The 27,854-nt window shown below is 45.1% G+C and overlaps 1 protein-coding gene across 1 annotated transcript in view; it reads right to left on the reverse strand.

The window, feature by feature from the left end:
* Window positions 1-371: 371 nt before the first annotated feature.
* SKOR2 (SKI family transcriptional corepressor 2) overlaps window positions 372-27,854 on the reverse strand; it is a 44,801-nt gene continuing 17,318 nt past the window's right edge. Inside the window, exons 4-8 of the mRNA XM_084832014.1 lie at window positions 20,671-20,736; window positions 20,143-20,241; window positions 15,318-15,385; window positions 9,000-9,065; window positions 372-1,133 (exon numbers count right to left, since the gene is read on the reverse strand). Of these exons, the coding sequence (XP_084688140.1) occupies window positions 9,003-9,065; window positions 15,318-15,385; window positions 20,143-20,241; window positions 20,671-20,736 (296 nt within the window). The 3' untranslated portion in view covers window positions 372-1,133; window positions 9,000-9,002. The remainder of the gene's footprint in view (window positions 1,134-8,999; window positions 9,066-15,317; window positions 15,386-20,142; window positions 20,242-20,670; window positions 20,737-27,854) is intronic.

Raw genomic sequence — 27,854 nt, forward strand, 5'->3', positions numbered from 1 at the left:
AAGCTAAATCTGCCCTATTTAAGGATCCAAAGTGGTTTGCCACTGAATTTGGGCAGCAAACCACTGATTTTTTTTTTTCCAGCTGTAGGGTGGGGGAAATGTTGACAGTGCAGGGGGGGGGCAGAAAAGGAGGGGGCACATGCAGCCCATGGGCTGCATGCTACACACCCCTAAATGAGACGGACCAATGCTCTGACTCTGAATATGATGGCTCCATATGTTCAAGACCATCAACCAAGACAGTTTTCACCAGCCTTGACAAATGGCAGGATGAAGAGGGAGGGTAAGCAAATGCATGCAACAACCAAATTTCAGGAAAGCATCAACTATTACATATAGTTTTCTGTTTTTATTATAGATTTTTTTTTTTTATCCACATGAATGTTAAAGAAACTACAACAGAGTTAAATACCTTTGCTTTTAATCTCAGTGGTTATATTTTTAATTACACTCAATAATAAATTGTAAAATATTTCCAGAAGAGTACAATCTTCATTCATACAGCAGGCAAAATACCAGGAGAATGGACAGAGTCTGGGAAGGGGTGGGATGGGGGAGCACATCGGGTGTCCTTGAAGTTTCCAGTCTGCTTTTAGAAAGCGCTGAATATGGCTAATGCTCTTCCATCAATGCATCTTGATGTAATGGCTGCCCATGTTTTTCTCAATCACATTTCTTTCCACAAGAGAATCATTCTTCAAAAGGGAAACAGTTGAATTCTCAAATGCTTTTGTGGCATTGGACTGGGAAGCACTGGGAGATTCTTTGCACGGGTTTATCCACAAGACCCAGTCAAAGCCTTTTCAGTTTCTATCAAGTTCAGGAGTCCTTCTAAAAACACCAAACCAAACTTTGGTACCACCAAAAAGATCCAAGACAGGCATTCTTGAATTGTTCCACTTTTTCCTTGTGTGTGTGTGTTTAAAATTAACAAATGGCTGCTACATTCTAATTTACATGGTTGTCCATGAAGCTTTGAGGTCACTTGTCCTTAGGTTCAATGGAACCTGATCCTTTTTTGTTTCTTCCTTATGTTTTTTTTTTACTACCCAAAGCCCTTCCATTTTCAGTCTTTAGGTAAGTCTGAATTCAGAGTGATGGGTGGTATCTTACAAGAGGATCCTGTGCTCCTGCTATAAGGAGAAGGAAAAGGAAACTTTAGAGAACATTGATCCCACTCATTGGAGCAAGCACAAATCTAATAACATGAATTAATTTAATTAAACATATTTTAACTAAAAATATTCCAACCACAATCCAACACAAGTCAGTCACCTCAAGTGCACTTGAACCTGCGTTGGATGGGCAATCCCCAGTTTTATAATACAAACCTACAATATAACAAATCAATTAAAAAACCCTATATCAGTTCATTCAAATAAAACATATAAATTAAATTGGTAAGCTTAATAGGTAGATTAATAAACTATAGCTTTAGGGAGCAATCCTATGGCTGCTAGACAGCAGTTAGATGGCGATAGGATATCTGGGTTTCTGGGAACCAACCTCAGAGCTCACGCTCTGAGGTTGGTTCCCAGAGAACTGACCTCCCCCAACTTCTGCGCTGCCTTGGAGGCAGCATGGAACAACTCCATGCTCGCAAGAGGAGCGCAGAGTGGCCAAAAAGCGACGTTCCTGGAAGGCGTTCCAGGGCGCGGAGGGTGGAAACGCCTGTACGACACATCCACTGTGCCATACAGCAGCCTCCTCCTCTGCTCTGCCCTCCAGCGGCTAGACAGCCACAATCGGCTGTCTAGCTGAAAATGCAGGGCAGGAGAAGCACAGAGGAAATGATTCCCTCCATGCTTCTCCTGCCGTGCACTGCATAGGTGGTCACCTCCAAGTTCAGAGGCGGCCGCCTATCTGAATAGGATTGCGCTGTTAATTGATTAATTCACTGAGGCCAATTTTAACAAAGGAAGCTGCATTTTGCATTTGGAGACTATTTTAGTTTTGGTATGTTACTGTAATAGAAGGGCCTAGGTTCAATCCCTGTCATAGCCAGTTAAAGGCATCCCAGGCGGCGGATGTGTCAAAAGAGTCTCTGCCTTAGGGATGTGTGGATTGTGTAAAATCTGTTCTGTCTGTTTTTTGTGGATTGTCAGACAGGCACCTTTTGTTTCACCATCCACCCATCGCCGGAATTAGATTTTTTTTTGTTTCCAAATTTGCACAAATTCACGTTTGCACAAACACACTTTTGTACCATTTTGCGCATGTGAAAATGTCCAAATTCCCTCCAGATGTGCATTTTCACACTTTACCCTATGGAGGAAATGTGTACTTTTGGTCGTTTAAATTTTTTTTGCATGTTTTCCTCAGATGAAACTTGAGCAAAATTCAGGAAAGTTAGAAAACTGGTCCACAAGTCTGCAGAATGTGCCTAACAGGGAGAAAGTTGGTCCACTGCTGAATCCATGGGTCTAATTCATGAAAATCCAAACTCATTTGTTTCAGTTGTGGATTTCTCCGACATCCCTACTCTGCTTACAACCTTGGACTGTACCGGATTAGATGGACCAGCGGACTAATCCAGTTTCACATGTTCACCAGCAAGGGCCCCGTTTTCATAGACTTGCCCAGCCTCAGGGTAGGCTAGGAAGAAGCCTCTATTTCTGACACCCAGTTCAACCTCGCTCCTCCAACCCAATTCCACAATAATGTGTTCTGAACTGGAGGCAACCCTGAACCTGTATTTACGCCAGTGGAGTCTGCTTTAAATCACTGGCTCTAAGTAGCCATTATTCATAGGACATAAAAGTGGGATGGAGAATCTGTGCAACATTCAACATGGGCAGATGTGGCCCCATTTTGCAAATCAAGTCTGATTAGGCACCCAGTGGACAGCTGTCCAAAGTGGGCCGAACCTGGAAAGGTGGATTGAGTCGCAAAACTGGATTGAGATGTATGCTAGTGCTGAAATGAAAACTACGTGCAAATTCAAACGTTTCAGAATTTAACATTTCAGTTTATCTAAATCTTTAAATCTGACATATATAAATGATCTTTATGAGCAAAATTCAAGGCAGGAGAACTGGTGTGAGAATCTCTCCCCATTCGTGTTCATCGCAGTTCCAGCTCTCAGGCCGAGGAAGTCGTTTGGCCTGACCTTTACTGCTCTGCAGTGCCACCCAGATAATGGCCAAGAAGGGAGCTGCAGCTCATGAGCCTAGCTGGACCTGGTAACTGGGTCAGCCAATAGGGACCTGACTGGCATTAAAGAACGACAATGGAACCAATTACCTGGGGAGGTGGTGGGCTCTCCCACACTGGAGGCATTCAAGACGAGGCTGGACAGCCATCTGTCAGGGATGCTCTGACTTGGATTCCTGCATTGAGCAGGGGGTTGGGCTCGATGGCCTTGTAGGCCCCTTCCAACCCTACTATTCTATGATTCTATGATTCTATGAACTGTTACTCTGAGATTGGTTCCTTAGTCTGAGAAACTCATCTGATTGAGTAGCTACTCTGGAGGCAGCCTGGCCCTGGCTTGGTGGCTGCCCGACTTACATCCCTGCTTCTTGCCCCTCTGATCATTGTCTGCTGTTCTGGACCTTGGTTCCTGAACCCGCAGCTCTCTCCCCCAACATAGAATCATAGAATAGTAGGGTTGGAAGGGGCCTACAAGGCCACTGAGTCCAACCCCCTGATCAATGCAGGAATCCAAGTCAGAGCATCACTTTGCTGCCGTTCCCTGCCTCCATCATCTGCCATCTGAGGTAACTGCCTCGCGCTGTCTAATGGTAGGGCTGGCCCTCCTAGCAATCCATTTCAATCCAAGAATCCCATCTTTTCTTGCTTGTTAGTCACAGGCAGAGAGTGTGGCCATGTTGGCCCTCAAAGCAACATTTTATTTTTGGCTGGGACTTAGGAAGTCTTGGAAATGGTGTCTGACAAAGATCCATGTGTTTCTTCACATGGTTGATTTAGTGTAGCATTTAAGCAAATACTAATCACCAGATGGTCAATATTGAAATCAGATTGATTATGTACTTTGCAGCCAAAGATGGAGAAGCTCCATACAGTCAGTAAAAACAAGACCTGTGCTGACTGTGGGTCAGATCATGAGCTGCTTCTTGCAAAATTTCGGCTTAAATTGAAGAACGTAGGGAAAACTACTAAACCATTCAGGTATGACCTAAATCATATCCCTTCTGAATATACAGTGGAGGTGAGGAATAGATTTAAGGGATTAGACCTGATAGACAGAGTGCCTGAGGAACTCTTGGACGGAGGTCCGTAACATTGTTCAGGAGGCAGCAACGAAATCCATCCCAAAGAAAAAGAAATGCAAGAAAGCCAAGTGGCTGTCTGATGAGGCTTTACAAGTAGCTGAGGAAAGAAGGGAAGTGAAAAGCCAGGGAGAAAGGAGAAGATATATCCAACTGAATGCAGATTTCCAGAGAATAGCAAGGAGAGACAAGAAGGCCTTCTTAAATGAACAATGCAAAGAAATCAAGGAAAACAACAGAATGGGAAAGACTAGAGATCTCTTCAAGAAAATCGGAGATATCAAGGGAACATTTTGTTGCAAGGATGGGCATGATAAAGGACAAAGAAGGCAGGGACCTAACAGAAGCAGATGAGATTAAGAAGAGGTGGAAAGAATACACAGAAGAACTATACAGGAAAGATCTTAATGTCCCTGATAGCCATGAAAGTGCGGTCACTGAACTTGAGCCGCACATCCTAGAGAGTGAAGTCAAGTGGGCCTTAGGAAGCATTATTAACAACAAAGCTAGCGGAGATGACAGTATTCCAGCTGAGCTATTTAAAATCCTAAAAGATGATGCTGTTAAAATGCTGCACTCAATATGCCAACAAATTTGGAACACTCAACAGTGGCCACAAAACTGGAAAAGGTCAGTTTACATTCCAATTCCAAAGAAGGGCAATGCCAAAGAGTGTTCAAACTACTGTACAATTGTGCTCATTTCACATGCCAGCAAGGTGATGCTCAAAATCCTACAAGCTAGGCTTCAGCAGCATGTGAACCGAGAACTACCGGAAGTACAAGCTGGGTTTCAAAGAGGCAGAGGAACTAGAGATCGAATCGCCAACATTCGCTGGATCATGGAGAAAGCAAGAGAATTCCAGAAAAAGTCTATTTCTGCGTCATTGACTACGCTAAAGCCTTTGATTGTGTGGATCACAACTAACTCTGGCAAATTCTTAAAGATATGGGAGTACCATACCACCTTACCTGTCTCCTGAGAAACCTGTACAAGGGACAAGAAGCAACAGTAAGAACCGGACATGGAACAGCCGATTGGTTCAAAATTGGGAAAGGAGTACGACAAGGCTGCATATTGTCACCCTGCTTATTAATTATATGCAGAGTACATCATGAGAAATGCCGGGTTGGATGAATCACAGTTTGGAATTAAGATTGCCAGGAGAATTATCAACAACCTCAGATACGCAGACGATACCACCCTAATGGCAGAAAGCGAAGAGGATCTCAAGAGCCTCTTGTTGAGGGTGAAAGTGGAGAGTGCAAAAGCTGGTTTGAAACTCAACATTAAAAAAACTAAGATCATGGCATCTGGCCCCATCACTACCTGGCAAATAGAAGGGGAAGAAATGGAAGCAGTGACAGATTTTATTTCCTTGGGCTCCAAGATCACTGCAGACGGTGACTGTAGCCATGAAATTAAAAGATGCTTGCTCCTTGGGAGGAAAGCTATGGCAAACCTAGACAGCATAGTAAGAAGCAGAGACATCACCTTGCCGACAAAGATTAGTCTAATCAAAGCTATATTTTTCCCAGTAGCAACATATGGCTGTGAGAGCTGGACTATAAGGAAGGCTGAGTGCCGAAGAATCGATGCCTTCGAACTGTGGTGCTGGAGAAGACTCTTATGAGTCCCCTGGACTGCAAGGAGGTCAAATCAGTCAATCCTAAAGGAAATCAACCCTGAGTGCTCATTGGAAGGACAGATACTGAAGCTGAAGCTCAAATATTTTGGCCACCTAATGCGAAGAGAAAACTCCTTGGAAAAGACCCTGATGCTGGGAAAAATTGAAGGCAAAAGGAGAAAGGGATGGCAGAGGATGAGATGGCTAGATAGCATCACCGATGCAATGAATATGAACTTGAGCACGCTCCGGGAGAGAGCGCAGGACAGGAAGGCCTGGCATGCTATGGTCCATGGGGTCACGAAGAGTCGGACACGACTTAACGACTGAACAACAACAACAACAACAACAACAATCTTTGATTAGCGCCGCTGCTTCTTTTTTTTAATCCCTATTGTCTGCAGGGAGGGCATGTCAGTGACAACAGACGCAGCATGAGAAATTTATCCACTCTGCTGTTCACTCTCTCTGCATACCTAAGCGAGGTGCTTTTTTTGCTTCTTGCACTGTGACTTTGGGCGGGTGGATGCTGGGCATATCCTGGTCCATCTGCATTTTGTTCCCCAAAAATGTCCAGCCAGATGCCTCTGGCATTAAGGTGATGGCCATTCCTTTGTTATCCCTGCCCAGCATCCAGTACTGAGAAGCATACTGAAGTATGCTGATGACACCCACACCTATTTCTCCTTAACATTTTTATCCAAGGAAGATATGACTGCTCTGAATGACTGCCTGAAGCTGGTCATGGGCTGGATGAGGGAGAGCAAGCTGAAATTGAATCCAGGCAAGCAAGACAGAGGTGCTCATCGTGAAGGGTCCTAATTCAGGTATTGAGGTATGTCAACCAGTTCTGGATGGGATTGCTCTATCCCCTGAAGAAGCAAGTTCGCAGCTTGGGGGTACTTCTTGACCCAGCCCTTCTCCTGGCACCCCAGGTGGAGGCAATGGTGAGAAGTGCCTCATCAACTTCGGCTGATACGCCAGCTATGCCCATTCCTGGAACATGTGGACCTGATGACGGTGGTGCATGCGCTGGTAACCTCTAGGCTTGATTTCTGCAATGCGCTGTACTTGGGGCTGCCTTTATATTTAGTTTGGAAACTTTAACTGGTACAAAATATGACAGCCAGGTTGGTCTCTGGGACACCCCATGGAGACCATATTACACCGGTTTTAAAATCTTTACACTGGCTGCCAATTTGTTTCCGAGCATAATATAAAGTGCTGGTCCGAACCTTTAAAGCCTTACATGGTCTAGGTCCAAGGTCCCTTAGGGAGCGCCTTCTCCCCTGCATCTCAGTCTGCCACCTGAGGTCCTCTGAGTGCTATCTGCTGCAGCTGCTTAATGTGAGACCGGCAGCCACACGCAAGAGGACCTTTTGCTTTGCCGCCCCTCACTTGCGGAATGACCTGCAGGTTGAAATGTGCCTGCTGACCTCGTTGAAGGTTTTTAAGCGGGTATTAATTATTCCGGCAGGCCTTCCCTTTTGAGAATGCTTGTTCCTTTTGCTGACTTTTGTGTACTGTTTTTAAGCTGTGTTGTTTTAAGCTGTGTTTTACTGTTGGATTTTTAAACAAATTGTTTCTAGTTCTATGTTGTTTTTAGTTATATGTTGTTTGTCTGTAGGTTTTATGTAAATGGTTTTTAAATGTTGTATATTGTATTTTAATGTTTTAACTTTTGTAAACTGCCCAGAGAGCTTCAGCTATGGGGCGGTGTAGAAATAATAATAATAATGCCTCTGGACAAAAGGATTTCCTTTAGCTACCAGGGCCAATAATAGCCATTGATGACACTTCCATCTTTCATGAGTTTGAACAGACTTGGCCCATGCTTGCAGGAGCCACGCCTCGAAGCGGCAGCCAAGTCTCTGGCTGTGTGTGCTGCTCACTGTCCCAACTGGGATGACAAGCAGGATGTGAAGCCAATTCCCTGATCCGTGATCAGAGATTGCAGCATGGATTTCCCTTAGCATGGCACAGTGGGGATTCCTCTCCCAGGGAGCAGAGCTTGGAGGAGGGGGCCTCCATGGACCAGATGGGGAATCTCTTCAGGACAGGTTATGCCTGTGGGCCAAAGGTTCCCCATCCCTGTTGTAAGGGATCCTGAATCGATATGCAGGAAGAGGCACTGAACATAAGAACATAAGAAGAGCCCTGCTGGATCAGATCAAATCCAGCATTCTGTCCACACAGTGGCCAACCATGCTGCCTATGGGAAACGGGGTTGCAAGGGATCCCTGAAAGGTTCTTTAGGCTGACCCCAAATGCATAATATTATAATAGAATCTGATGCCACTACAGCCATGCTGACTCAATATAGCAGCATGGGTTGGTTCAGAATATCAGAAGTTATGATCTAATGCAGGGGTGTAGAACCTCAGGCCCATGGGCCAAATCTGGCCCTCTGAGATTTCCCAAATGTCCATGCCCCCTTCCCCTGGCCCGCCCCCTTCCCTGACCACTAGTTATATGGTGGTTTCCCAGCTTTGGTGCCTTTCCCCTCCCCCGAATTCAAAAAGGTTGAAATGCCTCTCCTAAGGTTTAATTGGAGAGTTTTAAGCCCCTTTTGCCTTCGGCCTTGCCCGCCACTGGAATGCACCCCCAAGAGCTTCTCCAAAACGGAATTCAACCCTCGGGTTGAAAGAGTTCAAACCCCCTAATCCAATGCATTCGTAGCTGTTATTGCACCTTGGCTGAACTCATAAGTTCTTCTGCAGAAAAGAGAAGCTTCCAAAGAGGTTGATAGAAGATCCGACTGCTGCACCTCCCATTTTGCTCCTCCACCAGTTCCTTCACTTACCCTTCTCCCCTGCCGGTGTGGGGCAAAACCCATAGCAGCAGCACAGAGAACTGAGCCTTAAATAAATGGGTGAGTGTGCAGTAAATCACCGAGTGGTGTTGAGACAGTGTTTTGAACTTTTGATTGTGCTATTGGGGGACCACTTTAAATTACATGATTTGGACTCAGGCTTCTAAGAGTTCTTGGAAGGATTATCTAGTTTTCTTGGTTTAAAATCCAGTAACACTGTAGGTTATCCTTCACAGAGATCTCATCCAAGTTCATATGATGAATTTAACCTGCAGTGCCAATAAGCAGCAATGACAACGTAGTCCATCCTCCACTCCTTCTAGCTCACCTTTTAGCTTTTGCTGAGATGTGTGCCGAGTTTTTCTTTCCTGATCAAGCTGGCTGCATAGGGGATCTGCAAGGATAGAGAGAAAACCATCAGGGGAAGATGAAATATCAGAGATGGAAGTGTAAATAGAGGATAGGCCAAACATTTTCTTAGGGTGCAATCCTATGCAAGTTTAGACAGAAAAAGTCCTACAACTCCCAGCATTCCTCAGCCAGCATGGACTTTCCCCCCAAATGTTTCTAAAAGTTGTTTTCTTTTGTAATCAGTTGCTTCAGAAACACATATAACATTTCAGCCACCCAAGTTTGAATTTCTAGGGTTGAGGTGAGCAGGTAGGGATGTCCTCATCTTCCCAAGCTTGAAGTATCAGATGTTTGGCAATAACTGGAGGGGGTTGGCTGTAGCTCAGTGGCAGAATGCATGCTTCACACACAGATGGTTCAAGCCCCGATGTCTCCAGTTAAAAGGATAGCAGGTAGCAGGAAAGGCCTTTTTCTGCCTCAAACCACACAGAGCCACTGCTAGTCTGAGTAGACAATCCTGGATTAGATGGACAAATTGTCCCATATGGTATGAAGCAGTTTCTCACCAGAACCAAGCTTGGGGAAGATGGGTCAATCTTGGAATATAGCCAGTCATTAAGAATTCCAAGGAGCAAGAACAGGTCAGGGTAAGATGAATTGGCTCATCCCAGGCTCCTTTCTCTTACGGGAGGAGCCATGGCTCTGGGCCTCACACATGGAGGGGGCCATATTGCATACCACAGGCCTCGCTCATAATCCTAGAATCTGGGCTCATCCCATGAAGCTGACCGGTGGGCGATTCAAGACAGATAAAAGGAAGGGCTTCTTCACATGGTGCATAGTTAAACGATGGAATTCGCTACCTTAAGATGTAGTGATGGCCACCAATTTGGATGGCTTTAAAAGGGGGTTGGACAAATTCCTGGAGGAGAAGGCTATCAGTGGCTACTGGTCCTGTGTGCTACCTCCAGTACCAGAGGTGGTGGGCCTGTGTTGCTGGGGAACATGGGCGGGAGGGTACTGTTGCACTCATGTCCTGCTTGTGGTTTCCCATAGGCAGCTGGTTGGCCACTGTGTGAACAGAATGCCAGACTAGATGGACCCTTGGTCTGATCCAGCAGGGCTCTTCTTGTGTTCTTATATTCAAATGGCATGTTACATTCAATGTGCTACTCCATGTAAAAATTTAAAAGCCATAATAGCAGGCATGAGGGCCCACAACTGGGATCAGGGCCTTCCCCCCAGGCACAGTCCTAATGAAAAGTCCTCCCTGAAGCTGCCATTTGAGCAGGGAGGAAGGCTGCCATTGGCACCAATAGGAGCTTTCCTCCCAATGCAGAGAGCAGCTCCATGGATTTCCCGCAGGCATTGACAAAGGGAAGAAAAGGGTAAACTCCCCCTTCCCCAGCCATCACAATCCCAGTCCGGATCAGGGCTCCCGTGCCTCCCGTTTTGGCTTTTTAATTATTTTTAACCCAATCACATTAAATGCAATAACACATTTATCTTAAGGCCAAGGGGGCATTGCGGAGGGAACACATACTTTGCATGTAGGAGGTCCCAGGCTCAATCCCCGGCATCTCCAGGTAGGGAAAGAAAAAATCCTGCCTGACTCCGTAGAGAGCCATTGCTGCCAGTCAGTGTGAACAATACTGGGCTAGACAGATCAGTGGGTTGATTCAGTATAAGGCAGCTTCCTATGTTGCTATGGCTAAACATGGAGTACAAACAAACAAACAAACAAACAAACCCCTAATAGTCCTACAGTAAGTTATCAACAAAGTAGACCACAGCAACTGCTGCATGTGGAATGGCAGACTGTGCATGGATCCGGGGAGCATACAAATCATAGAATCATAGGGTTGGAAGGGGCCTACAAGACCATCGAGTCCAACCCCCTGCTCAGTGCAGGAAGCCTGATTCCCAGGCAGTCTCCCATCCAAGTACTAACCAGGGCTGACCCTACTTAGCTTACGAGATCAGGCTAGATCAGGCACATTTCTCTAGGTGCCATCAAGAGACATCACTCTACTCAAGAATTTATTCAGTGTCCTGCACTCTGGGATGATCCAGAAGAGATCCTGGCCTTCCTCTCTGTGACAGCCTTTCAAGTACTTGAAGAGCGCTATCATATCTCCCCTCAATCTTCTCTTCTCAAGGCTAAACCTGCCCAGTTCTTTCAGTCTCTCTTCATAGGGCTTTATTTCCAGTCCTCTGATCATCTTCGTTGCCCTCCTCTGAACCCTCTCCAGTTTGTCTGCATCCTTCTGAAAGCATGGTGCCCAGAACTGGACACAGTATTCAACATGAGGCCTAACCAGTGCTGAGTAAAGGGGCACTAGTACTTCACAGGATTTGGAAGCTATACTTCTATTAATGCAGGCCCAAAAAGCATTTGCCTTTTTTGCAGCCACATCACATTGTTGGCTCATATTCAGCTTGTGATCGACAACAATTCCAAGATCCTTCTCGCTTGTCGTGTTGATGAGCCAAGTGTCCCCCATCTTGTAACTGTGCATTTGGTTTCTCTTTCCTAGGTGCAGAACTTGGCATTTATCCCTAATAAATTTCATTCCGTTGTTTTCATCCCAGTGTTCCAGCCTATCAAGGTCACTTTGAATTTTGTTTCTGTCTTCCAGGGTATTAGCTATCCTGCCCAATTTTGTGTCATCTGCAAATCTGAGAAGCCTTCCCTGCACTTCCTGTTGAAGTTCAGGCGCTCATCATGACTATCCTTGTAGCCAAAATGCAGCTGTATTGATATGCCTCTCCGTCTTTGTCCCTCTCTCCCTCCCTCTCCCTTCTCTCCCTCTTGGTATTACTTGTTTTTGTAGCTGTTCATAAGGTTCTTAATTGCCCATTCAAGACCAAGCCACCCCAAAATACTTTGCTTTATAACAGGAATAGCTCACAACAATCTATTGTTGCTGGGAAAATCCATCTCCCCTGCATCTACTATGAGGAATGCAGCTACGCTCCGGGGGAGCAGGGAAGTCAGGGGGTGGTAGATGATGTCATCATTCCTGCTAATGGAAAGGGCCTCGTGCTTCGACCCTTGTGAGCCCTGGCTGCACTATGCCACTGCACATGCCACATCGGTGCTCCAGGGCTGGAGGAAAGCAGATCATTTGCAGCATGCATGGTGTGGGTCTTTCCTCCTGCATATGGCCAGTGGTGGCTGGTGCTCACTGGGGTTGGTGGGGCAGAGGGCAGGGCAGATACTCAATATTTTACTGAGATTGTTGAAGGAGGGCAGGAGAAGGTCACGCGTGGCCATCGGTAGCTGCATGCCATGCATTGGAGCAAACGTCCCTGGGTGTGAGGCGATTTTTCTGCCACAAGCAGGTGGGGGAGAGGCAGGGGGGCACTGCACTATTCACCCCAAATATAGAGCAGCCTCTTTCTTTCTTTCTTTCTTTCTTTCTTTCTTTCTTTCTTTCTTTCTTTTATTTAAAATATTTCTTGGCCACCTTTCAGGGCAGATGCCTCTGCATATGACATATTTCATTTTGCAGGCACGTTTCTCCCTTCAGCTCTGAAAGGGAACGGGAATGTGCAATGCGAGCCTAGGCACGTTTACTCTGAAGCAGAACCCACTGTGTTCAATGGGATGACTCCATAGGAAGCACGCTCAGGACTGCAGCCTTTTTACGCGTTCTGTGGGCAGCTCCAACATACCCCGTGAAATGACTCCGAAGAGAGGATCTCGGAGCGTTCCCTTCAGCAGGTAGTTCCTGCACCTGTGTTCCGTAGCCCCACCTCACGCTCATCACTTTGTCGAAGGACATAATTTCCTCCGGCAAGGGATGTGCAGCAGAGGAGAAAGGCTGTATTGCCAATTTCCCAATTATTGGGAAAGCCAAGGAAGCCAGACGCTCAGGAAATCGTAAAAAGAACCATTACAAGTCCACGGTGGACAAAAGCTGAAAAATGAAGCCTACTGATCGAGCTTTACACTGCCTTCCCTGAAAAGCTGCTGGAGGGTGTAGTGATTGCGTGGAGGCAGAAGGGGGCACTTGGAGACCAAGGCTGAATAGCAGTTACCATGATCATACTGTTATCATAACTATTGGTACACATGACACCAGTGGGCACCAATAGTTATGATAACGGTATGATAACGGTATAACTCTTGTGTGTAGATTCAGCCCGAGTGGTTACAGGAAGACCTTTCGAGGGATCCACCAGCATTCGCATATACATATAAAGGATGGCAGGACAGCATGCCTGCATTGTCTCTTTGTTGCAAGAGGCTGCTCCCACCAGGCTTGCCCAAACCTGGTTGTTTGTGTATTTGCTGGGGAGGATGGGAGTTCCTGTCCAACACATGGTTTGGGCAAGGCTGCTATAGATTAACAGCAAACTCATTTCTCCCAGTGCAGATCCTTAACGTTCCTGTGCAGATCCTGGGCAGTATCCAATGGCACTCCTCCACAGAGTAGACCCATTGAAGTGAATGGGCATAGTTTATGTAGGACCACCATTGGATGCTGCCCCACGACTTAATGTGGGCCCCAGTCCTGCTGGAACTTATATTTACGGTTGACACCTGATTGGGGGACAGGGTGGGGGGGATCACCCAGCCTCCTCCTGTGCCTTTAACAACTGGCTGTAGAAATTGGCAGGTGAAGCTTTTCACAGCATAGAATCATAGAATAATTGAATCATAGAACAGTAGGGTTGGAAGGGGCCTACAAGACCATCGAGTCTAACCCCCTGCTCAATGCAGGAATCCAAGTCAGAGCATTCCCAACAGATGGCTGTCCAGCCTTGTCTTGAATGCCTCCAGTGTGGGAGAGCCCACCACCTCCCTAGGTCACTGGTTCCATTGTCGTGTTGCTCTTACAGTCAGGAAGTTTTTCCTGATGTTCAGCCGGAATCTTGCTTCCTGTCACTTGAGCCCATTATTCCATGTCCTGCACGCTGGGACGATGGAGAATTGATCCTGGCCTTCCTCTCTGTGACAACCTTTCAAGTACTTGAAGAGTGCTATCCTGTCTCCCCGCAGTCTTCTCTTCTCAAGGCTGAACAGCATGAAAACTCACATGATCGCTGGCTGTGAAGCTGCTGTTAAAGGCACAGCTGCAGAAGACAGGTCAGAACGTAGCTGCCCTGTTTATCTCTTTGGCCGCTCTGAGTGCTTGGACTGCCTGAGGCTGAACAGTGATACCAGAACACATGTGTCTGAAGTGCCAAGTCCCATCATCCCCAAAGAGGATGAAGAGCAAGATCACTAAGAGTTTGCACCAGTGCACATATTGATGAAGCCTGCGATGAGCCATTGCTCAGTAGTAGAGCAAACAAGTGTCAACTGTAACAAAATGTTGCAGTGTAGACTGCTTTTGTTCAGGGTTCCAGCCAGCCAGCCAGGCCCTGTTCCAGAATACTCTACTCCATCCCTCCCCTCATGACAATTGGCCAACATTTTGTGGCTACTGAGGATGCTCAGTCTTCATTGGCCTGTTTTGGGGTTCCCTCCCCCTTAATCTTACCCCCTACAGATTATTATTATTTTGTACTTCTGCAAAGCTTTGAGTTCCCCCAAGCCTGCTGCTGCCACCCTCTTTGTGTGTGAGCAGTGCCATTTTGGCAAAATTAAGGATTTGCACTCAGAGAAACGAGTTTGCTATTAGTCTATAGCCTTGCCCAAAGTGGGTGCCCTCCAGATGCTTGGCACATGGAAGGTCCCAGGTTTGTATGTTCAGCTCTCTGCAAATAGTCATAGGACACATCTGCCAGCCTGTCATCTTAGCCAACTTAAAGAGCAATCCTATGGTCCCTGAGTGAGCATCCCAGGGACCATAGGATTGTTCGGTTTCCCCCTTCTGAGGTTAGAGATAGCACTCTGACCTTGGAAGGGGGAGTTGGAGATCTGACCCCAGATCCCTCCCCCTCATAGCTGGTATGGAAAGGTCCATCTGCCCTCCAAGGTCAGAAAAGTGACCTAAGAGGAGGAGGAGAGGGGGCGTTCTGGTGGGTGGAGAGGGGAAGAGACCAGAGAGGCCAGGATATGAGTTATCCTGAGCCTCCTCCAGTCTCCTCCCCTTCCCCTCCAAAGTGCCCTTGCTAGACAGGCTAAAAAGCCCTTCTAGTGAAATCTGCAGGGCAGGAGGATGGGGAGGCAAAGATTGTCTCTGCCAGTCATCCTGCCCTACATTGGATGATCAGATGTCTCCAAGTTCAGGGGCTTCTGATCACTGAGGGCACAATTGATGGGACTGCACCCTTGTTTAAGAAATGTTGAATATTCAGTGGTTTTAATCTTAACATTTTTAGTAGAGGAGAAATCTCTTACAATTTGTAATTGTTGAACCATCTCTTCTCTGTAGGCCAATTCTCGCTTCATCTGATCTTGAAAATTATCTGTGGGGGAAAGAAAAAAGAAAGGAAGATCCATTAAAAATCTTTTTTAAATGGTATAAAATCAAACCAACCAAATAGAAGTTCAGTTTAAAAAACAACATCATGCCATTAGATATTCTGAAAGAGTTCTGTTGCAGTTCTCTGTGTGGGAATCTTGTACTGGTGGAGAAAATTTGTTATTCAAAATAGCAAGGTTTATGAACTCAGCTGTGCCACCAACTGTAAGATATGCCCAACTGTAAAAATAGGCTAATTGTTACACAAAGCAAAAATATTTAAGCTGCCCTCTTGAACCAACCTGTAGAATCGGAAAGCCAGTGCAATTCTACACAGGTCTGCTCAGAAGTAACTTCCACTGATATACATACAGTATTAGATTTGGTACCCAAGGAAAGACCTGATAGAATGCCAAGCAAACATATGCCATGGGCTGGTAATGCTCAGGATTAGACAGAGAGATTTTAGGCAGCACAGCTTAATTGTGTTACACATGTGGATCGGTAGATCCACTCTGCCAATCAAGATCGGATTCGTTCATCATACACACCTAGGATCCCATGTGGATTTCCATATGTGGAAGGAAAGAGTAGGGAATCTGAGCATCTTAAGAACATCAGAAGAGCCATGTTGGATCATACCAAGGATCCAGCTAGTCCAGCATTCTGCTCACACAGTGGCCAACCAGCTGTTGACCAGGAAACCATAAGCAGGACATGAATGCAGCAGCACCATCCCACTCATGTTCCCCAGCAACTGGTGTACATAGGCATACTGCCTCTGATCCTGGAGGTAGCACAGAGGCATCAGGACTAGTACCCATTGATAGCCTTCTCCTCCAGAATTTTGTCCGATACCAAGCCATCCAAAGTGATGGCCATTGCTACATCTTGTAGAAGCAAATTCTGTAGTTTAACTATGCGTTGTGTCAAGAAGAACTTCCTTTTATCTGTCCTGAATCTCCCACCAATCAGCTTCATGGGATGGCCCATGTTTTCTGTTTGTTACAGGATCCCATCCTTGTTTGTTTCTCAAGCATGATATCCCGCCCCCCCATGGATGGAAAGGACCGCCTGACTCAAGTGGATGGCTTTGAGTGTGTTGAACTGTATACTTGTGACCATATAGTTTGCAAAGTCGGACATTATATTCTTAACAGTGGTCACAGTGGTTTCTTCAGCCACAGTGTGAATCCAGCCTCACAACTGCAATTGTGAGGAGGAGGAGCAATTCCAGGGGGCCCTTGCCAGTGGGCCCTTTCTGGGGTGAGGGGCTTTAGCACATGCCCAACCATGCCCTTGACAGCCCTGCTATTGAGTGAATATGCATAACATGGGGCTGTAAGTAAATATGCAACTCTGTGCATGCTTAACTGTACCCCGTGCGTCTTTATGTGGGAGTAGATCCCACTCAGCTCTGGGACTTGCTTCTAAGTACATGTATGTAGGATCAGGCTGCGAAAAATTAAAGCTGGCATTAAGCTCCCCCCCCCTTCTCCACAATTGTTTATAGTCTGGTATTTGTTTTCCACTTTAATCTAGGAGCAAAATTGACCACTGCTTTGTGGTACGCAAAGACCACACATTCTTCAAATTGGCGAACGCCTCCACCACCACTTCCTTGGTCAGCAGCATGCGATGATCCATTTTAGTTTGAATTGTTATTTTGTGTGGTTTCATCGCAGGCTTTATTTACATCAGAGGGAGGCACGTCTTAAATTTTACTGTGGTGCAAAAGGATACACGGGGAACTGCGGATGGCAAAATTCCAAGCCGCCATATTGACATTACCTGGCAGGTAATGAACGTACAGCGGTATTTGGAAACCAAAGACATAACCAAGCAATTTAAGTGGGCTCATTTGGGCTCATTTTGATTTTAAGTGGTGTGCACTGTACAACTTTAGAAGTCTATTTTACTTCAGGAGGATCAGCCAAATATTTTGATACCCGAAATAAATGGGGGCTCCCCCCCCTAGAATATTTTGCTGTGCAAGTATAGTTCAAGACATTTTGGCTCTTGAGGCAGAATATCCAAATGGTACCCCTCCTACGGTGGCTTAATTAATAATGATAATGATAAGAATAAGAATAAGAATAGTAAAAACAACCATTTGCTGCCTACAACGGAACCCCCAAAGTCTGTTGCCTACGTCATGGTGTGGCCTTGCCTTATGGGAACACCAGACCTGTTCACATGGGTAGAAATGCACTCCTCCAGACCAGAGGCATCTGGAGCTCATAGGCTGGAGCTGTCAAATCACAGGGTGGGGAGCCTAGAGGTATTTGGTGATTTTAAAAAAGAGACCATAAGCCTCTCCTCTTAGCTGATCTCCAGTGCAGAATTATCACCCAGGTGTTTTCAAAATAGATTTATTGGTACAGAGGAAGTCAGACCCTTGGTCCATGTACTGTGGACACCAACCAGCAGTGATTCTCCAGGGTTTCAGGCAGCTATTTTCCCTAGCCCTCCTTGGAGATGCCAGGGATCGAACCCGGGGCCTCCTGCATGCTAAGCAGGGGGCTCTACCACTGAGCCATGGCCCTTCCCCTCAAGAGTTGTATTGGTGTCCACCTCACAGTTGCTGCCCCACCATCCCCACACACACACGGAAAGAAAGGATAAGATACTAAGGCTGGAAGAACATGTTGGAAAAGGTGATAGTTAAAACATTAGGATGGGGAAAGGAAGTTTGAATCAGCCCCCTGGGAAACAGCTTTTTCCCTTGCTTGCAATAAGAACATAACAACAGCTGTGCTGGTTCAGACCAAAGGCTTATCTAGTCCAGCATTCTGTTCTCACAGTGGTCAACCAGAAGCCCCAGTGGAAAGCCCACAAGCAGGACATGAGTGCAACAGCACCCTTGCACTCATGTTCCCCAGCAACTGTATTAAGAGGCATACTGCCTCTGATAATTTAGGCAATGTACAGCCATCAAAACTAAGAGCCATTGCTAGCCTTATTCTCCGTACATTTGTCTAATTTCCTTTTAAAGCCATCCAAGTTGGTGACCATCACTACAGCTTGTGGTAGCAAATTTCATAGTTTTAACAATGTGCTGTGTGAAGAAGGACTTCTCTTTATCTGTCCTGAATCTCCCATCGTTCACTTCCTGGGATGACTCCAGGTTCTAGCATGATGAACACTTTCTCCACACCATACATAACTTTATACACTGCCATCAAGTCCCCCCTTATTCATCTTTTTTCTAAGCTAAAGAGCCCCAAATCTTGCAACCATTCCTCATAGCGGAGTTGCTCCAGCCCCTTGATTGTTTTGGTTATCCTTTTCTGCACCATTCCTGGATTCCCATTATAATATTTAAGCCCTTCCTCTGGAGAAGGAGGCTAAAAGCCTAGCACTTCAGATCAGATCCAGGGATCTGGCAACCTTGGCCATGTGTTCTTTGCATTCCTTATATTATTCAAAAATGTGTCCCTGGAGTCACATTTTGGGGTGGACAAATCTCTCTGATTTTCACTTAATGCAGGTGGTGCAAATGTGGTGTTTGCATTTCTGTGACCTGCAAGCAATTTCCAGTGCACACACCCCCCGCCCCGTTATTATGCAGAAATTTGTGTGTGGGAAGAACAGGATTCATCAAAAGATTAAGACTGAGAAGATTACACTCACGCGGGGGGGGGGGGGAGTCAAGGCATTGGTGTGCAAGATCAGGGCTAGGGGGCTGGGCAAACTGCAGAGCCTCCAGGCAAACCTACAAAACTACAGATTTAAAGCTTAAAGTTCTTACCGCTAGTAACTAAGCCTTGGGAGGGGCATTTCAACCTTTCAGAATGGGAGCGGGGAATTCAAAAGCCAGGAATTCCCCAAACCATAGGTGGGGGGGGGGAAGCAGTTTGGGCCAGGGGAAGGAGGCATGGCCAAGGCAAACTCCATGTTAGGCATAATTAGAAAAGGAATGGAGAATAAAACTGCCAACATCATCCTGCCCTTATACAAATCTATGATGTGGCCACACTTGGAATACTGTGTACAGTTTTGGTCACCATACCTAAAAAATGATACCGTAGAGCTCGAAAAAGTGCAGAGAAGGGCAACTAAAATGATCAAGGGGCTGGAGCATCTCCACTATGAGAGAAGGTTACAACAGCTGGGATTGTTTAGCTTGGAAAAAAGGAGGACAAGGGGTGACATGATGGAAAAAAGGAGGGTAAGGGGAGACATGATAGAGGTGTACAAAATTATGCATGGTGTGGAGAATGTGGATAGGGAGACATTTTTCTCCCTCGCTCAAAATACTGGAACCTGGGCTCATCCCATGAAGCTGATTGGTGGAAGATTCAGGACAGATAAAAGGAAGCACTTCTTCACACAGCACATAGTTAAACCATGGAACTCACTACCACAGGACGTAGTGATGGCCGCCACTTTGGATGGCTTTAAAAGGGGGTTGGACAAATTCCTGCAGGAAAAGGCTACCAATGGCTACTAGTCCCAATGGCTATGTGATACCTCCAGTACCAGGGGCAGTGAGCCTATGTGCACCAGTTGTGGGGAACATGGGTGGGAAGGTGCTGTTGCACTCATGTCCTGCTTGTAGGTTCCTGGTCGACAGCTGGTTGGCCACTGTATGAACAGAATGCTGGACTAGATGGGTCCTTGGTCTGATCCAGCATGGCCCTTCTTATGTTCTTATGGCCATACGGGAAATCCCAGGTGGGCTGGATTTACTTGCGGACCTGAGCTTCAACACCCCTGGTTTAGAATGAGAGAAATAATAATAAAAAATATTGCTCTTACTGAATACTGGAAAAGAAGCGGTTCCTTTCAGGACTTGGAACTCTTGTTCTAGCCTCCTCCGCAAGTCTATCTGTTCAAACAAGACCTTCTGAAGTTCTTCTAGACCAAGAGGGGGAAAAAAGAGCCATTTTAATCATCAGCTGAAATAAATCTTGAGAGCGTGTTTGTTCATGCAATTCATTATTCCAAAGACAAAATACTTTTTTGGCAGTGTAAGGGTGCCAGTGGCACGTCTTGCATAGGCCTAGGATAGATTTTGTGCAGAAATCCATGAATATAAATCAATGCAATATATTATTTTAAAGTATTATAGTACAGTGTCATGTATTGATTGATATGTATGCATTAATCTCAATTATAGCCACACAAAAGGTACATATATTATTCATATGTTACTTGTCAAGCTTAAAATATGGTGGGGAATAAAAAAAATTACCCTCAATTGTCTTTGTATTCTACTAAAACAAAGGGTTATATCACAATAACAGATCTATATCTATTATCTATATATAATCTTTCCGTCTTTACCTTTCCCCATGTTTTCTACATCCTTTTTCAGAGAATGAGGTGGATTGGTTTCCTGTATGGGTTCACCTTAATGAAGAGAGGAATACAAAGTTATTGATTTATTCATATGCTGCTTCTTATCAGATATCATGTTCCATTTTGATTCCTCGTCAAAGGGTGAGGTGGGATGGGACAGAGGGAGAAATATGAAAATGGTTTTACTGCAACAGTGAGAGACTAGCCGTCCTGCCTTTGTTCATTTAAACTCAGTCACAGCTCTCGTTTGTGCAAAACGTATTCAGCACTGACAAGCAGAAATGCCGCTTTTACTAAATAGTAGTAGTAGTAGTAGTAATAATAATAATAATAATAATAATAGTTCCCCTAGTTTTCCAAGGCATAGGATAGAATCCCCAAGCTTGAAGGGACATGAAGTTCACCTAGCCCAGCCTTCCCCAACTTGGTGCCCTCAATATGTTGTCAGACTACAACCTCCACAATCCCCACCCAGCTATGGGGGATTATGGGAGTTGTAGTCCAACACTTTGCTTGGGGAAGGCTGATCTAGCCTCACATCCCAATCTTAATAAAGCATTTACTTGGAAGTAAATCCATTTCCCCAGTCCATACCAGTGACTTTCAGCAAAAAAAATCCCTCTGTCCTTTTGCCCTGTTCCATTGGTGTTGTCACATATGTTCTTGCTTCAGTTATGGGGTTTGGCTGTTTTAGTGCATTAGTATTTTGCTGGTATTTGCATGTTTAGCTTTGTAGTCCTAAACTATAGTTCTCAGACATACATATTTTACTGCTGTATGTGTTTTGTATTCTAAAAGTTCTACAAACAGTTGTTCTTGCATATAATACTGTGCAAATACAAATGTCCCACCTGCCTTTTAACAACCCATTCATGTGATATTGATTTCCTCATAGGGGAGCCTTCTTTCCACTGATTTCAAGAAATGAACAACAATGTAACAAGTAACCACATGATAAAAACTTCAGATGGCCAGGCTATCACGTGATAACTGAAACTATTGCATGAAGACAATGATCAACCCAGTTTAACTGATTTGCTGAATGCAGAGAACAACAATTCTTTGCACTCTTGCAGTCAAGTTTGTTTTCATAAACTGTCTGTGCTCATGAAATATAACATTATCAAGAGCAAATCCAGAGAAATAATGGACATTTTAAAATGCACACGCTTTGACCAACAAGAAATCTAGAATGTTGCCCATCGGTAGCTTTGAGATGCTAAAAATTTTGGTGTTGCACCTATGACTTATTTCCTTTGGTTCTTGATTTACTGGATGCTACTGTGCTACTCACTGATGCTGTGACTGACAGAGGGCCCCATAACCAGGCTCAAACACTTTTATCTGAAACTCTGTGAAGATTTTTCTACATGGAATTGAGCTTGATGAGCCACCGTTCTATGTCAATAGGAGACAGCTTCTTATATCTGATAAAGTAGCCTTCCCCAACCTGGCACTCAGATGTGTTGGACTACAACTCCCATCATTCCCAGCTAGCATTCCTATACAAAGGAACCCAACACTACAAATCATAACTGGATGAAAGCCAAGGTGCCAAAATGTTGCTCCAAAAACTGAGAGCCAGTAGCCACAATCTAACACAAAGTTAAACTTTTGGGGTTGGATCCAGACATGCCCATTCACAGAAGGGACTCTTATCCAGTAGAGGCTTCTGTGAGACAAAAAGGTGAGGTGGGGTGGGGGAGAAGAGATGTCATTGATCTCCCCTTCCCACCTGGAGCCCCCTGCACCATGTCTCATATGGGTCCAGGGGGTGTCCCCTAACCCTCCAAAACAGCTTTACAGGCAACTGCAGGGGAAAGGAAGAATCTGTGAATACCAGGAGCTCCAATCATGGTTAGTCTGGATCCAGCCAGTAAAGTTGGTGGCTTTGCTTTTGGTGGGGCTGTGAATCATAGAATCATAGAATAGTTGGGTTGGAAGGGGCCTACAAGGCCATCGAGTCCAACCCCCTGCTCAATGCAGGAATCCAAGTCAGAGCATCCCTGACAGATGGCTGTCCAGCCTCGTCTTGAATGCCTCCAGTGTGGGAGAGCCCACCACCTCCCTAGGTCATTGTTTCCTTTGTCGTACTGCTCTAACAGTCAGGAAGTTTTTCCTGATGTTCAGTCGGAATCTGGCTTCCTGTAACTTGAGCCCATTATTCCGTGTCCTGCACTCTGGGATGATCCAGAAGAGATCCTGGCTTTCCTCTTTGTGACAACCTTTCAAGTACTTGAAGAGCGCTATCCTATCTCCCGTCAGTCTTCTCTTCTCAAGGCTAAACATGCCCAGTTCTTTCAATCTCTCTTCATTGGGCTTTGTTTCCAGTCCCCTGATAATCTTGGTTGCCCTCCTCTGAACCCTCTCCAGTTTGTCTGCATCCTTCTTAAAGTGTGGTGCCCAGAACTGGACACAGTACTCCAGATGAGGCCTAACCAGTGCTGAGTAGAGGGGAACTAGTACTTCCTGGGATTTGGAAGCTATGCTTCTATTAATGCAGCCCAAAATAGTATTTGCCTTTTTTGCAGCCACATCACATTGTTGGCTCATATTCAGCTTGTGATGGACAACAATTCCAAGATCCTTCTCGCTTGTAGTGTTGTTGAACCCAGAAATCCATTCTGGGTTTCACTCAGAACCCGCCAGAGCTCTAAAGGAGCTATCCAAGGCTCTGAACTGATTTGAGGATAGGGTCAGCTCCTTTAGAGTTCTGGCTAGTTCTGACTAAAACCGAGACTGGATTTATAGCCCCTCCTCCCAAACTGGAGCCACCAGCCCCCACTGGATCCAACTGTATTAAAACGATGTTATTAACTGTCTGTTAAGTAACTCTGCCTAGAATGAGAGCCAGCGTAGTGTAGATATTCAAGTTTGGTCCTTAGGTGTGGGAGACCTGGGTTCAAATCCCTGCATAGCCATAAAGTCCACCTTGGGGGAGTCACTAACTCTCAGCCTAACTGACCTCACAGAGTTGTTTTCACAGAATAAAATAGGATGATGCAGCATACAACTGCATGAGCCCTTTGGAAGAAGGGTAAGATGTAAATCAGGAAAATGCCATTCTAGTAAATTAGATCATGATGAGATATTGTTCTAAAACATGAGCTTCAGCTTTGTAGATTTTATGAATATTTACAGTGAAGGGGTTATTCCTAGTTCTCCACTGATCAATGCGCCCTTCCATCCAGTCTCTCCAGAAATCATATTATTACATATGAAGCATATTCAATAGTGACATTTTCCCTCTCTTCTCAGTATTTCTTGTATTAGTGCAATCGTGCCTGTATAACCAGAGGTAGTTAAAATAGTGCCAGCACATCCATTATGCTCAGAAAGATGGCTGTAAAAATTCATTCCAGGATGTTGTGTGAAAAGCACAAGATCGCTGTCCAGAGTAATTGTGTCATAAAAAAATAAAAATAAAATAAAGGAAAAAAAATCAATACTAAAAAATACCACACTTATAAAAGCAATTGAAGTTAGGTAGTCAGTATATATTATTTTGGGGTGAGAGAAGAATGAAATGAATAGTAATCCCCCTCTTGTGACTTTTGTTAATGGTCGATGTCATCATTAATGAGAAAAGGGACTAGAACTCTAGAACACCGGTGGGGAAACCATGGCCCTCCAGATTTTGTTGGACTACAACTCCCATCAGGTCCAGACAGCAAGCCAATGGTCAGGGATGATGCGTGTAGAAGTCTAAGAACATCTGGAGGGCCAGAGGTTTCCTACCCCTTCTCAAGAACTTAGGTTAAAATCCTAAATACATTTGTATAAAAAAGTGATAAATGTATGAAGCCAAATTTCACATGTGTTGAGCCACTGGTCTATTTGACTGGGGGCTGTTTCTCCAGAGGACTGAGCCAGGGACTTCCTGCATGGAAAGCATGTGTTCTGTCATTGAAAGACGCTTCCTCCTCAAATGACCTACCAGCTAAAAAACATCAACACATGGATTTATTTTACTGGAATTAATACTTATATCAATCTAGGATGCAATCCTATGCATGTTTAGACAGAAAAAGTCCCACAATTCCCAGCGTTCCTCAGCCAGCCATGGCTGGCTGAGGAATGCTAGGAGTTATAGGACTTTTTTTCTGTCTAAACATGCGTAGGATTGCACCATTAACATATTAATTCTCAGGCTCATGTCTCTTTCATAAGTTTAGATCTGAACATGTAAGGCTCCAGGGATTTCTCATTCTTAGCTATGATTGATTGAGCTGTAAAAATTAAATACCAAAAATCTGAATGTTTTCTGTGGATCTCCTTCATGTCCCCCATTACTTTCTTTGATCATAACGTGAAGTTGCTTTGGTCCAACTAGTCTTCTGTTGTCTACTCTGGATGCCAGTGGCCTCTGGGGCCCCAGGAAGATACCCAGTACCAGATCCTGTTTAAATGGAGACACTTGAGAGAATCTGAGACTCTACATATAAAGCCTGTGTTCTGGCCCTGAGCTATGCCCCCTCCCCAAAACAAATATAGCCGAAGTAAGTAGCCTGATTCAAGCTGCTGGCTGTAAAGTCTTACATGGCTCAGGACCACAATACCTGAAGGATCACCTCTCCCAGCATGAACCAACCCATACTTTATGTTGGTTCATCCAAGGCATCCAAGCATCCAAGGCCATCCTCTAGGAGCCTCCTCTGAAGCATTAAAATGAGTTCAGATTTCTAAAAATCCAACCTGCAGAATCCGCTGTGGACCAGCCTCCTCAGGCCATGTGGAGTCCGTGGACTTTTGGATCTTTTTTTTTTTTTAACTTCCCTGAAATTTATGCAAATTTATTCATAGGAAAATAGCACGCATTTCTGCTGAGAATATGCCATCCTGGAAAATACACGTGGGTAAAAGTTGAATGGAATGGGGGACAATATGCTAAATGTTACATAGCAATGTAAATTGTGTAAATTGTTGCGAACCCTCTTATGGAATTATTTGTGTATTTTTCCACATAATGGGGAAAAATCCATTTGTGAGCAGATGCCACAATGAGTGACACTGCGCAATCCATGATACATACATGGGACAGATTTCACAAAACCTGGACATCCCTAGCTGGGACAGAGTAAAGGCAAACCCTCCAAGATATTAGCACATAATGTGTGTATTCATTTCACTAGCCTTCCCCAGCCTGTTGTTGTTGTTGTTCAGTCATTAAGTCATGTCTGACTCTTTGTGACCCCATGGACCATAGCATGCCAGGCCTTCCTGTCCTCCGCTCTCTCCCGGAGTGTGCTGAAGTTCATATTCATTGCATCGGTGATGCTATCTAGCCATCTCATCCTCTGCCGTACTCTTCTCCTTTTGCCTTCAGTCTTTCCCAGCATCAGGGTCTTTTCCAGAGAGTTTTCTCTTCGCATTAGGTGGCCAAAATATTTGAGCTTCAGCTTCAGTATCTGTCCTTCCAATGAGCACTCAGGGTTGATTTCCTTGAGGATTGACTGATCTGACCTCCTTGCAGTCCAGGGGACTCGTAAGAGTCTTCTCCAGCACCACAGTCCAAAAGCATCAATTCTTCGGTGCTCAGCCTTCCTTATAGTCCAGCTCTCACAGCCATACGTTACTACTGGGAAAACCATAGCTTTGATTATATGAACCTTTGTCAGCAAGGTGATGTCTCTGCTTCTTACTATGCTGTCGAGGTTTGCCATAGCTTTCCTCCCAAGGAGCAAGCTCAGAGGGACTTACATATGACTCCCCATAATCTCTCATCCAGGCATTAGCTCAGCCCATGCCCCCTTAACATCAACAATGCTGCAGCCTCCCCACCTGCTCCATCTTAGCTATGGTCTCTTGCTCATTCTTGGCAAGAGAAACACTTCCTTAATTGGCCCCCTACAATCTTTATTTTCAGGAAAATCTCAGTTAATCTTCTTCTGAACTCACTGAGACTGAAATCCTCTACCAAAGAGTATGTCCCATTGAACCCAATGGGACCTACTTTTGTGTAGACCTGTCTAAGATTGCAGTACTGAACTATTATCTTGGGGTCAATCCATGCTGAATTCCTTCTCTAGATATTTGGCATTAAATCACACCCATTAAAATCAATAGGGTACAGGTTATGCCCATAGAAATATCAGCCATTTGGTAATAGTTACACCTCTTATAATGTAACAATGCAGAAAAATATTATATTGTGAAGATTTCAGGCCTACAGAGGCAAGGTAAAAAGGTATGGCCTAGAGAACTGGGTTTGTTGTTGTTGTTGTTGTTGTTGTTGTTGGGAGAGGGTAACCCTGAGAGGAGTAGTTTCATTTCCCTGGTTAGGTTTCATTTTCCTGAGTTAGGCTTTATTTCCCCAGGTTTGAAACAGTACTTTCAGTTTGGGGGAAGGAGGGGATAGAGAGGGAGAGAGAGAGAGAGAGAGAGAGAGAGAGAGAGAGAGAGAGAGAGAGAGACCAGAGCATGAAGAAGCAGCCTGGAGAAGTCTAAATGCAGCTAGGGTAGAGGAACTTGTGTTTTTGCAACCTTTATTTTCTCTTAAAGCCTTGTGTATCACTCAGCTCTATTCTGTAATACCGTTAGTTGTAATTTGCGTGCTTAAATTTACCAGTAAACTGTTGTGGTTAACACCCAGGTGTCTGAAGTGTCAGTCACCCCATGTCTACAGGCTAAACCCCACATTATTGTGAAGGGGAAGTTCAAAAGAAGGAAGGTGGGGCTCTTTAGGAGGCAAGAGATCCTTAAGGAGTTGCTCAGGGAGTTCAGGTCATAAGGGGAACCCTCACATATACATAGGAATGTGTTTAGATAAGACTTCTTTAAATATCTTCCTATGTGTAATACTGTTGCCTGAACTGTATAATTATAAATGACTAGGCATAAACCATGTATCCCAAGAGAACCACAACCAACGGGAGATTTCCCTTTGGCTGTAATGGATGTAGATCACACCCCTAATCAGGGCTTGGGCATGTTTGGCCACTTACTGAGGGTCCGCACCCCATTAGAGGCCCACTGACAAGGGCCTCCTGCAGTTGCTTCTCTTCTTCACCACTGCATCCTGTTTGCTCACCTGCCTCTCACTCTGGGCCAGACAACAGTGATGGTGAGAAGGAGGAGGAGGAGATGCCACAGCCTACTTGCTCCCTGGCTGTCTGCCTGCCAAGCACGCCAATGGTAGCAACAAAGGGAAAGAGGATGAGGAGCAATAA

The sequence above is a fragment of the Heloderma suspectum genome, chromosome 2, assembly GCF_057233095.1.
Source record: "Heloderma suspectum isolate Gila_16-S chromosome 2, 16-S_ref, whole genome shotgun sequence".
Lineage (NCBI taxonomy): Eukaryota > Metazoa > Chordata > Lepidosauria > Squamata > Helodermatidae > Heloderma > Heloderma suspectum.